Source organism: Capra hircus, chromosome 14, assembly GCF_001704415.2.
Source record: "Capra hircus breed San Clemente chromosome 14, ASM170441v1, whole genome shotgun sequence".
NCBI lineage: Eukaryota > Metazoa > Chordata > Mammalia > Artiodactyla > Bovidae > Capra > Capra hircus.
In genome coordinates this window covers 49,934,025-49,947,208 of record NC_030821.1, presented here as the reverse complement: position 1 = coordinate 49,947,208, position 13,184 = coordinate 49,934,025, and the positions used below count along the sequence as shown (strand labels likewise).

The following is a 13,184-nucleotide window of genomic DNA, read 5'->3' as shown; positions in this document are numbered from 1 at the left end:
TGTCGGTCTTTTTTGCAGCCCCATGGACTGTAGCCTGCCAGGTTTCTCTGTCCATGGAATTTTCCAGGCCAGAATACTGGAATGGATTGCCATGCCCTCCTCCAGGGGAATCTTCCCAACCCAGAGATCAAACCTGTGTCTCTTATGTCTCCTGCCTTGGTAGGAGGATTTTTCCCACTCATACCACCTGGGAAGCCCTAGGTGCAATCTACCACATAGAAATCTCTTTATGCATCAGGAGCATTAGGTGCAGATTAACCAGAAATGATGCTCAGCTCAGGATGTTCATTCAGAATCAATGGACCTATAAGCTGTCAGAGAGCTCAACACTGTATAGGAGCAAAAGTAAAGGAAAATATATCTGTGAGCATAAATGTTGAGCTTTCAGTTCAGTTCAGTTGCTCCGTCGTGTCTGGCACTTTGTGACCCCATGAATCGCAGCATGCCAGGCCTCCCTGTCCATCATCAACTCCCGGAGTTCAGTCAATCTCATGTCCATTGAGTCGGTGATGCCATCTAGCCATCTCATCCTCTGTTGTCCCTTCTCCTCCTGCCCTCAATTCCTCCCAGCATCAGAGTCTTTTCCAATGAGTCAACTCTTCACATGAGGTGGCCAAAGTACTGGAGTTTCAGCTTTAGCATCATTCCTTCCAAAGAAATCCCAGGGCTGATCTCCTTTAGAATGGACTAGTTGGATCTTCTTGCAGTCCAAGGGACTCTCAAGAGTCTTCTCCAACACACAGCTTTGACCTCTATTATTGCTTTTAAGAATCTAGAAATTTAAAAAAAAAATACAAAACAAAACTCAGTGTCAAAAACACTGTTTTTCTATCACTGTGTTTGTTAGCCTAACAAGTGTTCCTACAGGATCAGTACAATCAAGACTACAGCTGTTTAAAATGGAAAGCAAATATGTGAACATAATTTGCAGAGCTTTGAAAAAAGTGTTTATACTGAGACCCATTACTTCTCATTTAAAAGATGTTTAAATCACAGAGGACTCCTTGAAGAATGAAAACTCTGTCATCTCTTCCCTCTTGGTATTCAGGGTTCATCTGTCTGGCAGTGTGCAGTTTGGGTAATTAGAGTTAATCTAATGCTTTAACCTTTGAGGTGGAGGGAGTGAAGAGGTGTGCAATCTGTCTTACGAGACATGAAAGTATCTTTCCAAATAGAAAAATGTCTTTAAAATAATTCATAGCTTCACAGAGCCCTGAGCAATCTAATACAACTTCCTCATTCTCCCAAGCGTCTAAAATCTATAAAATGCCAAAATATTATTTAGATACCATCTCATGATGAGACTATTTGAAGTTGCAGCCCCAGCTTCCTTCCTTTTTTTTTAAATTTTTAATTTTCCCTTTCCTGTTTGTAGCCATGTGATATTCTATATGGGCTTTCCAGGTGGTACAGTGGTTAAGAATCTGCTTACCAATGCAGGAGATGCAGGTTCAGTCCCTGTGTCGGGAAGATCCCCTGGTGGAGGAAATGGGAACCCACTCCAGTATTCTTGCCTGGAAAATTCCATGGACAGAGGTGCCTAGTGGGCTACAGTCCATGAGGTCCCAAAGAGTGGGACACGGCTGAGTGACTCAGCATCATTGTCCACACACTATATACTATACAGCTTATTTGGTTATTGTTTGTTTCTTCCCAGTATAATTTAAGCTTCAGGAAGTCAGGGAGCTTTGTTTGTTTCATAAAATGCTGTATTCACAGCCCCAAGGACAGTGCATGGTACATAAGTGTAATTAATTCACTAGTGAAATCACTTAATAAATATTTGCTCAGTGCACAGCATTGGGCTTGACATTATGGGATATAAATAAGAAGTGTAAGATCTTTTCATGATCTTGAACTAAAATAAATATGACATTGCTACAGAAAAATGGGTGTCAAGATAACGTGCAAATGTACTGTTGGTTAGAACAGCATGTCACTGGTATTTGGCAAAAGAAAAGATGATTGCTGGCTGCAGAAACCATGTCTGGGTCCTTTGTTCAGTTATGGTTTAATTTGTTTTGCAAATTTTACAGCACATCGTTTGATAGTAAGGACTAATGCCATTATTGTGTCATTTTGAGTTAGACAGTTTGCTGAACATTCGAGTTTAGCCTGGCGGAATCAGTTATGTTGTTATTTCTTTGCTGAGTCGTGTCCGACTCTTTGTGACCCCTTAGACTGCAGCCCACCAGGCTCCTCCGTCCATGGGATTCTCCAGACAAGAATACTGGAGTGGGTTGCCTTTTCCTTCTCCAGGTGATCTTCCCAACCCAGGGATCGAACCTGAATCTCCTTCATTGCCAGGCAGATTCTTTACTGCTGAGCCACAACTCAGAGTCCAAATCTAATTTAATGCTAATTCAGAGTCTGATAGTGTGTTTCAGCTTGAAAATTCCAGTGGAAGAGCTTTTCCTTTGGGAAGATTCACGACTGTTTGATGATGAGTGGATTGTGGATGCCCTTGGGCCAGCAGCCCCTGCTGCCTCCTGTCCTCATCTTATATGTGACTGTATTTAGCATCTTTGGGTCACAATGGCAGGGCTTCTGTTTACACGAGCATGAGAAGGGTTTGCCCACAAGACATTCTCTCTACCAAACAGAGAAAGCCTGGAGGAAACCCAAAGCAGAGGGAGAGAGGTAGATGGGTTTTTATTGTCTGAAGGTAAGTCAGTGAGGAGATTTTGCCCATGTAGTGTTTGTTTTAATATTTGGCTAGCACTTTAAAGTTTCCCAGGTATCTTTCCATGGTGATGACAGTGGCTGGGGAGCGAGGTGTGCCCATGGTGAACCAGCACTGTGTTATGTGCATTTCATTCTCACAGCAACCCTGTGGGACACACTTCTCAATATCCATGTTTCATAGATGTCAAGGAGAACTATCCTGGTTTTGCTAGGATAACACAGCTAATCCATGGCAGAACCTAGATTTGAATACAACGTTCTCGTCTAAGTAGTGTGCTGTTTCTCTTACTCTGAGAGGAACTTGGCATGACAGGCTTTAAATGCAGTGGCGGTGTAGCTGCTGAGTCATATCCGACTCTTGCGTCCCCATGGACTGCAGCCCCACCAGGGTGCTCTGTCCATGGGATTTCCCAGGCAAGAATACTGGAGTGGCTTGCCGTGCCCTCCTCCAGGGGATTTTCCTGACCCAGGGATGGAACCCAGGTCTCCTGCATTGTGGGTGGATTCTTTACCAACTGAGCCACCGGGGAAGCCCTGTGATATGCAATAGGATATTAATTTCAGGGGAAATGTAGAAGAAGCATTCTAGAAATGTCTGTAAGCCTATGTATTTAATGAGCAAGGTGGTTACTTGTAGCCCCCTGTGTGAAAATGTGCTCTTATCCTTTCTTTTTTAAATCCCATTGCAGCCTTCTGTCTTCGATAACGTATTCTCCTAAATTAGAACGTAAGGCATCTGAGTCCATAGTCCCAACAGACAGTGACAATGAGAAGGGAGAGAGAAACAGCAAACGTGTCTGTTTTAACATGGCTGGAGATGAGCAGGAAGACTCGGGTCATGACACCATCAGCAACAGAGACTCTTACAGGTAACTGCATTCATTCCTGAAACTCCTCTCATCAGCCAAATTGAAGGTGATTCTGTGTTTTCCACAAAGGTCTTGAAAAAACTTTTCGACTGTTGCCTTTATTTGTTGTGGTTCAGTTGCCAAGTCATGTCTGACTCTTCATAACCCCAGGGACTGAGGCATGCCAGGCCTCCATGTCCCTCATCATCTCCATTTGCCCAACTTCAGACAAGACCAGGTATGTTCAGGGTGATATGGCCATACACTGGAGTTTGCCCAACTTCATGGCCATTGAATCAGTGATACCATTCAACCATCTCATTCTCTGTCACCTCCTTCTCTTCCTGCCCTCAGTCTTTCCCAGCATCAGGATCTTTACCATTGAGTCAGTTCTTCGCATCAAGGTGGCCAAAGTACTGGAGCTTCCAGCTTCAGCCTCAGTCCTTCCAGTGAATATTCAGGGTTGATTTCCTTTAAGAATGACCGGTTTCGTCTCCTTGCCTTCCAGGGGACTTCCCATAAAATAACTGCAGCTCTTAACCAACCTCAGACATCACAGTCTTTCACATTCTTCCCTTTTATAATCTGTGTAAATTTTGAAAAACCATTTTTTTCTCCAGCTGAGTGGGCCTAATTTAGGAGATTTGTTATTCTCTTATGGATTGTGTAACATGTATGGAAAATAAGCAAATTGTGCATGTGTTAACAGTTTGGGGGAAATATCTGTTTCTGATATCTGTTTCTGGTGGCTCAATGGTAAAGAATCTGCCTGCCAGTCAGGAGGCACTGGTCCAATACCTAGGTTGGTAAGATCCTCTGGAGGAGGAAATGGCAACTCATTCCAATATTCTTGCCTGGAGAACCCTGTGGACAAAGGAGCCGGCAGGCTATAATCCGTGAGGTCACACAGAGTCAGACACCACTTAGTGACTGAGCAGCAGCAGCTGTATCTGATTATTGGACTACTGAGTGAACAGGGGCTCTTTTTGTCTTGTTTCTCCTCTTACGTTGTGTTTCAAGCTAATTGGACAAATTTCAGTCCTTCACCTCTGTGACCAGCTTTGTGCATTTTTTCTTCCCTGCCATGCATTCTATACAATTTTGGTAGGACTCAGGAACAAAGTCCCAAGAACCAGGTGGTTTGAACGGCAGAACTTTATTATCCCAGAGTTCTAGAGCTGGAAGTCTAAATGCAGGTGTCAGCAATGTTGTTGCTTTCTGAGGGCTGTGAAGGAAGGCTCTGTACCAGGTCTCGCTTCTTGGCTTGCAGTTGGCTATCTTCTCCTTCTGTCTCTTCACATCCTTTTCCTTCCGAGTGTGTCTCTGGGTCCACATTTCCTCTCCTTACAAGACACTGGTCATATTGGACTAGTATTCATGCATGCCTGCTAAGTTGCTTCAGTCGTGTCCGACTCTTGGCGACCCTCTGGAGTGTAGCCTGCCAGGCTCCTCTGTCCATGGGATTCTCCAGGCAAGAATACTGAGTGGGTTGCCATGCTCTCCTCCAGGGGATTCCCAACCCAGGGATCAAGCCTATGTCTCTTATGTGTCCTACATTTGCAGGCAGGTTATTATGACTAGCGCCACTGAGAAGCCCATATTGGACTAATGTCCCCACTGATGACCTCATTTTAACTTGATTACCTCTGTAACGACCCTCCCTCCAAAGAAGGTACACTGAGTACACTGACTTCAGCATATGAATTTGAGGAGGGGGATACAATTCACCCCACAGCACCCTCCCTCCAGACTCTGTTGCCATCTTCTTACCCGACGTTCACATGATGGCTCCTGCAGTGAACTTCATTAATTGAAAGTGCTTTCTCTCCTTTGAGCCCTTGTGTCTCCTGGAACCCCAGGGAGGCCGTGGTAACCTGTCATGTGTGCTGGGCGTGCAGCTTCAGAACCTTCCATTTTATTCACATCAACTGAAGATGATTACTCTCTCACTCACTCATTATGCAGTGTTTTACAATGAACTTTAATAACTAAAGTTATTTAGTAATTATTATTAAATCAAAGTTTTTTCATCAGGGATATTTAGCACAAACTCATAGGTTCCATTAAAACATATTTTTATGTACGGTTGTGTCCCTTTGCTGTCCACCTGAAACTATAACCATAAAGAAGGGTGAGCACTGAAGAATTGATGCTTTTGAAATGTGGGTGCTCTTGGAGTCCTTTGGACTGCAGGAAGATCAAACCAGTAAATCCTAAAGGAAATCAACCCTGACTATTCCATGGAAGAACTGATGCCGAAGCTGAAGCTCCAGTACTTTGGCCACCTGAATCGAAGAGCCAACTCATTGGAAAAGAACCTGATGCTAGGAAAGATTGAAGGCAGGAGGAGAAGAGGGCAACAGAGGGTGAGATGGTTGGATGGCATCACTGACTCAATGGGCATGAGTTTGAGCAAGCTCTGGGAGATAGTGAAGGGCAGGAAAGTGTGGTGTGCTGCAGTTCATGGGTTTGCAAACAGTCAGACACGACTTAGCGAGTGAACAACAATGCCCCAATACAAAATAAAAAGTTGAAAAAAAAGCTTATTTTTACCAGGCACGTGGGAAAAACAGGATGATTTCAGGTAATTCCTACCACAGTCCTCTGTAGCAAGTTCTGATGTTAACTGCATTTTACATCTAAGAAAGCTGAGACTCACAGGAGTTACCTAATTTACCCAGGAAATCAGGTGGCCTGGCTCACAGTTTATTAACCACTCTACATTTCCAGTTTCTATATGAAAAGGATTTTAATGAGTGTGTGAGTTAATTATTTCTAGAAATTTAATAATATAAAAAACAGATTAACCACTTTTACCATTTCATTTACTTTTTAGCTTCTAAGGAGACCGGTATGCCCTTTAATAAGAACCTGTGGTTTCTCTCCAGTGGGAAATTACAGATCTAAAAATACTTTCTTACCTCAACTTTTAGTTATCAGATAATTAAAATTGCTCTCAAGTTCTCACTAGAGTAAAAGAGAAATCTTAAATGTATATTTAAAGTTAAATAAGTCTTTTTACCTATTCTGAAAGGCAAAGAGAATTTTGTCTGCTGCACTATTTCTGAAATCTGAAATCTGTCTTGTGTCCATATTCACACAAAAACATCTCCGACTTTCTCTCCCTTGGCGTTCATCATTATCCAGGACTTACTTGGTGAGACATCCTTGCTGGGCTCTGGAGTGGAGACAAGGCATCATCTTCCTTGAGGGGATGGGAAAGGGCTCAGAATGCAATTAATGAGTTATAATTGAAGTTAATAGTAAAGATTCATAGGCAGAGATCATGAAACAGGATTTGTCTCTCTTAATAAATCAACTGTAGTTAGGCATATACTATCATGATAAATTTTAAGTTTGGTTTGGCTCCTGTAAATTAACTATGCATTTTATTTTACTTTTTTATTTTTTTAAGTATTTATTTATTTGGCTGCATTGGCTCTTATTTCCAGCATATGGAATCTAATTCCCTGACCAGGGATCAAACCCAGACCCCCCGCATTAAGAGTGCAGAGTCTTAGCCACTGAACCACACCAATAACTGTGCATTTTAAAATTAATTCATGATTAGATTATATAAGAAGAAAATTTGAAATATGATTGAATTTGGAATTTTTTCTTTTAAACTAAGCTAAAATGTGATTTGAGCAAACTTGCCTTTCTCTTCAATTTCTGTAAAGCATATTAACAAATATCACAGTAGCATATTATGTTTATGCAATAAGAAGTGACAGGGAAGCTTTGCCAAGCTTGTCCTTTTGTGACAGTGACACATACCTCATTATTTTCAGTGACTGCAACAGCAACAGGAATTCCGTTGCCTCCTTCACCAGCATCTGCAGCAGCCAGTGCAGCTCATATTTTCACAGCGATGAAATGGACTCGGGTGCGTTTGGCGAAGCTGCATGAACTCTTTGATGCCAGCCCTCTGGGATTAATTTGTTTAATCCATACACATTTTTATCTTTGAACAGCCATTCTTGGTGGCCACACAATGGTCTTTGTGTTACATGCCTGAGAAAGTCAGTTTCCCAATCTCATTATAAACAGTGAATTTGTTGAAAGATGGAAAGAACAAACTGATTTTTATGTTAATAAATGCTGTCTTATGATGTTTCTGTGGTACTATGAAGGGTTTAAACAAATAAATTTTAAAAATAATTGAATACCATAGTGCCTCAGACAGTACTTAGAATATAGGAAGAAGGTTATAAAGGGTAGATAGCATTACTATACAGGAAACAAATTTTACTGACATTAGACATTGCTGATTGTGTGCAGAGGAGGGACGGGCTTTGAAGACAGCAGGTGCACCTGAGTTCAGGTGGGCAATAGGGAAGAGGGCAATGAGAAAAATACTACTTGATATAAATGTCTTATACAGTTTTTATTTTGTGTGTATGAAGAACAAAAGACTTTTCATCCAGTTGGGAAATGTCTTAAATTTGAAATATGCAGCTTATCCCAGCTATTCGACCATTAGATAAATGCACCATTTGGAAGAGTCATTGACATGGGTACCACAGGGCTCTTTCTGTGAGTCCCTCTGCTTTTACTGCAGCTTCAAAGGAGTGATAATCTAACATCCTAATGTCTATCAATAGCTTTGGAATTCTTTTTCTGAACATGAGAACTAACATATGGAATAAGAGCTAGTGTTTAATTATTTTTTCCTTTGTTTATTCGAAAATGGTTTGGAATGTTAAACATAAGAGAAATGATTTTTTTTTTTAATATCTAGGTGATGAACTTCCCCTAAATGTTCGCATTTCTCGTGATAAACAGGACAAGATACACAGCTGCCTTGAGCATCTTTTCAGCCAGGTACGATTGGGACAATTGTAGGAATTTTTTCCACAGACTGAACTGTCAAAATCCATTTTCCAGACCTAAAGGAGTTTTGAATTGGAATGGAAAGAACTCATCTGTTTTTCTACCCTGTTTCCTTCCATTTCCAGAGCTTGAGATGGGATTCCTTCAGCCCTCTGACCCCAAAGATCATTATGAATGTCAAGTATTTCACAGTCCTTAAAAATTATAAGGGCTTCTCAGGTGGTGCTAGTGGTAAAGAACCCACTTGCTCCTGTAGGAGATGTAAGACCGGTTCGATCCCTGGGTCAGGAAGACCCCCTGGAGGAGGAAATGACAACCCACTCCAGTATTCTTGCCTGGAGAATCCCGTGGACAGAGGAGCTAAAGCATTTTACAAACAGGAGTTGTTCTATTTGTTATTTGTTTCTTTGTGGATATTCAGATATTCCCTCATGATTTCTTGTTCAACTTCATTTCTAACCTCAAGAAGCACAAGATTGTCTTGGTGCTCATGTTGGTGTTTCAGATTTTTTAAAAAATGTATACGCACAACCAAAATCCATAATGTAGAAAATTTGACCACTTTGTAAAGGATTATGAAAACTTATAGGTGTTTTTTCTTTTTTTTTTAATCATTCTGGACCTCTTACTTCTTTTATAAAGTAAATTTATATTTTGTGTGAATATGTGGTGGGTGTCCCACATGGCACAGTGGTAAAGTATCTGCCTGCCAATAAAGGAGAGGCAATCCCTGGGTCGCGAAGATCCCCTGGAGGAGGGCACAGCAACCCACTCCAGTATTCTTGCCTGGAGAATCCCATGGACAGAGGAGCCTGGTGGCCACAGTCCATGGTGTCGCACAGAGTTGGGTGCGACTGAGCACATGTATATAGCCCATGGATATATGATAGGAAAGTAAGAGACGCCATTTAAAATGTTATCAGGTGAGTTTATCCCAATATTTTATTCAAAGATAGATTGTGTAGGCAACATAGGATTCCCAAAATAATCATTGGTTTCAGAAAAATGTTATGATATTTACTGTTGGAAATATCTGTTATGTGTTATGAGAAGTTATGTCACTCCCCCAAATCTCTGCTGTTGTGATAGGTGGATTCCATAACCAATCTCCTGAGAGGCCAAGCTGTTGTGAGGGCCTTTGAGCAAACTAAGTACCTGACACCAGGTCGAGGATTACAAGGTGAGTTTACAATGTACCTGTTCGGGGCAGTTAGGAAACAAAAGTGGGGGACAATACAGTCATGAGGCAAAAGCTTAGCATGAGAAAAAAAAAGTCTAGGTGCTTGTTCTATTGTTCATTTAATACTACTTCTATCTGATAGTCATTGAATATACATAATAAGCCAATATAGGACCTTTTTTAGAGTTATTTGGAAATTTAAAATGTTTAAAGCCTATAGAGGGCAGATTGGATGTATTAATTCAAGAAATTGAGTTGCTTTTGCTGAAATCAGGCTCAATGCTTACTTGGTTATAGCCCAGTGCTGATGTTGAGGGGTGGGGGAATTGGCCAACAGAACAAGGTCTAGAGCTGCCACTTTCTGACATCTGGTTTAGGATGTTGAAATAGAGATTTTCATCTAAATTTCTTTCTTTGTTTAAACCTTTGTGAGAAGATAATAAGGATCTGACTTTGTTTTAGATTTAACAGATTTTCTCCCGTAATAAAGCTACATAAATCGCTACCATGATAATAGCCTAAGACCACAGAAATGAAAGGAAGAGGATTCTGTTGTTTATGGGCTTGTGAACCGGTAAATGGTTGAGACTTAAGAGAGGTTTTCTGTGTTTATTTAGAGTTTCAGCAGGAAATGGAACCAAAGCTGAGTTGTCCGAAAAGGTTAAGACTTCACATCAAGCAAGATCCTTGGAATCTTCCCAGCAGCGTCCGGAATCTTGCTCAGAACATCAGAAAATTTGTTGAAGGTCAGGATAAAAAGCAAAAAAAAAAAAAAAAAAAAATCCCATGACATGAGCAACACTCATTTAAAAATCCATTAAACCCTCAAATTCAGACATGCCCTGATTACTCTTTGGAGTGTTTCATATTATGAGGAAAATAAAAGGACTGAAAAGGGTGAGAGAAAGCAGAGGAGGGAGAGAAGGAATAAGATGACAAAACCTGTATTCCAAGGATCTAAACAATGTGGACTGTATCTCGAAGAATATTCATAGGAAATAAAGCAAAGGCTCATTCTTATGAAGACGAGGAGACAATGAGGGAGTTCCATAATATGAAACTCTATCAGAAAAATTTCTAAAGGATTCACAAAATGCTTTACATTTCATAGAAAGTCTAAACAATCAGTTGTGAGTCTGTGAGAATCAAAATAAGGTTGAATCATTAGCTTCTCAGTTTGTCTTTCAGAGATGTTTGTCTAAGTTGCTTGTTATTTTTAATACTAGCATGAGATGGTCTACTCAGCATCCCATAACTGGTACCACCTCTAAAAGAGATATAAAAAATTTCCAGACAATGCCAGTGAGTTTGGTTGCATATTATTTAGGGTCAGAGTTGTTAAGGAAAATATTCTGAGAGTTTTCAAAGTGATGATGGTGAAAAAGATGAAATGAGGAATTTGTCTAATTTTGGGGATCTCCAATTCAGTGGTTTTCTTCCCAGTATTAGACCAGTGCTTGGCAATGTCCAGAGACATTTTCCCATTGTCACGTTCATGGGTGCCCCTGGCATCTAGTAGGTAGAGGCTAGGGATGCTGCTAAACATCTTACAAGGCGCCAAATAGTCTCTCTCATCAAAGAATTATTTGGTCTAAAATATCCTTAGGGCTAAGGTGGAGAAACCTGGATAATACATATTATGCTTGTATGTAAATTTATATTCCTCAGTCATTCATATGTCATTTGAATGTGGTAAATAGTAATCAGCTGAAGTAACAGTATATCATAACCCACTTTTTTAACCCACCACTGCCATTTTAAATATTTTTTACTCTTTTGGCCACGTTGCACCATGTGGGATCTTAGTTCCCTGACCAGGGATTGAACTCAGGCCCCTGTATTGGAAGCATGGAGTCCTAACCACTGGACCACCAGGGAAGTCCCTCACTGCTATTTTTTTAGGATAAATTATTCTAAATTTATCCTAAAATTAAGGGGGCTTTCCCTAGTGTAAAGAGTCCACCTGTAATGCAGGAGATGTGGGTTCAATCCCTGGGTCAGGAAGATCCCTGAAGAAGGACCTGGCAACCCACTCCAGTATTCTTGCCTGGAGAATCCTGTGGACAGAGGAGCCTGGCAGGTTATAGTCCATAGCGTCACAGAGTCAGATACGACTGAAGTGACTCAGCATGCAGGCACACAGAGAGAGTTACACACTTTGCTGACACAAGAAAGTTCTTAAACCCTATAGGGTCTAAGCCTGTGTGCCTCAGTTTCTTCATTTACTAAATGATATGAATGGTGTAAATGTTCTATGATTACCAAGTTTTCTGCCTAGAAATACACTCAAGTATAACAGCTTAGATATTCTTTAGAGATCAATAGATAAAAAATTTTTACACATATGGAAAACTCCAAATAAATCATAGCTATTCTATCATATGATGAAATCTTTTATCCTTCACAGCTGGATTTCTTGGCTATAGTTTCATTTTATAGCTACATATACATTATAACATCACATTCAATCAGAAGTCTGAATTTAAACACCCGACCCCAAATAATGAATAGCCAAAATGACAAATATATGTTGAAAAGCTTCAAGGAATTTAAGTATATACTGCACTGTGGTGTACTCAGTCGTTGTGTCCAGCTCTTTGTGATCCCATGGACTGTAGCCCACCAGGCTCCTCTGTCTATGGGATTCTCTGGGCAAGAATACTGGAGTGGGTTGCCATTTTCCTCCCCCAGGGAATCTTTGCAGCCCAGGGATCGAACTACATCGCCTGCATTGGCAGGCAGATTCTTTACCACTGAGCCACCTGGGAAGTCCATACTTTGCTGAGTAAAAAGTAGATTTCCACTGACTAGATACCAGTATCACAACACTCCTAAAAGCTATCATTTGTGAATCTAAATGCAGCTGTTCTCATCAGCTTTGCGTTTTCCTGTATACATTATATTTGCTTTTAGAGTAAATGCAGTATCAATTACTTTGGGGGGTAAGAGCTGTGATTGTCACATTAAGTGAGTCTTTAAAAACAGTTAATCAGTAGTTCAGCTCAGTGGACCATCAAGGGAGAGGGCAAGCTGCCATTTCCTGGTGGTCTGTGTAGTGTCCAGTCCTGTTCTATGGGGTGGAAGCAGCTGCACTGGGGTCCTTGTAATCAGCCCCTTGTTCTGTGGATGGACTCAGAACTAACCTCACCGGTTCACCATTGATTAAACATTTTCATTCTATTTCCCAAATTGTCCTTCTGTAAAGAATGATTTAATGGAAGGTCAGGTCTGGGCTGGAAATTAACTTAGTGCTACCTTGCCAGAATGTTCTGGTTATGTGTAGCTGATGTTCCTGTAGAGGAGGAAAAAAAATCTTTTTCCATTTACCCTCCTAGGTTCTCTGCCTGGAGCCCTGTAAATTAGACTGACAAAAACCAAATGAACAGGAGAAAAGCATGTAACTTCATTTAATATAAGTTTCACATGGACACGAGAGCCTTTATAAGGAAATGAAGACCAGAAGAAAAGATTAAACCTGCATGTTTTCATACTAGGTTTGAAGGCTTCCCTGGTGGCTCAGCTGGTACAGAATCCGCCTGCGATGCGGGAGCCCTGGGTTCAGTTCCTGGGCTGGGAAGATCCCCTGGAGAAGGGAAAGGATACCCACTCCAGCATTCTGGCCTGGAGAATTCCATGGA

The 13,184-nt window shown here is 41.0% G+C and overlaps 1 protein-coding gene across 1 annotated transcript in view; it reads left to right on the top strand.

Annotated features, from left to right (window-relative positions):
* Positions 1-13,184, top strand: part of PREX2 (phosphatidylinositol-3,4,5-trisphosphate dependent Rac exchange factor 2) — a 305,631-nt gene that overhangs the window by 183,033 nt on the left and 109,414 nt on the right. Inside the window, exons 26-30 of the mRNA XM_018058434.1 lie at positions 3,375-3,554; positions 7,325-7,419; positions 8,275-8,357; positions 9,456-9,546; positions 10,164-10,292. Coding sequence (XP_017913923.1) covers positions 3,375-3,554; positions 7,325-7,419; positions 8,275-8,357; positions 9,456-9,546; positions 10,164-10,292 — 578 coding nt within the window. The remainder of the gene's footprint in view (positions 1-3,374; positions 3,555-7,324; positions 7,420-8,274; positions 8,358-9,455; positions 9,547-10,163; positions 10,293-13,184) is intronic.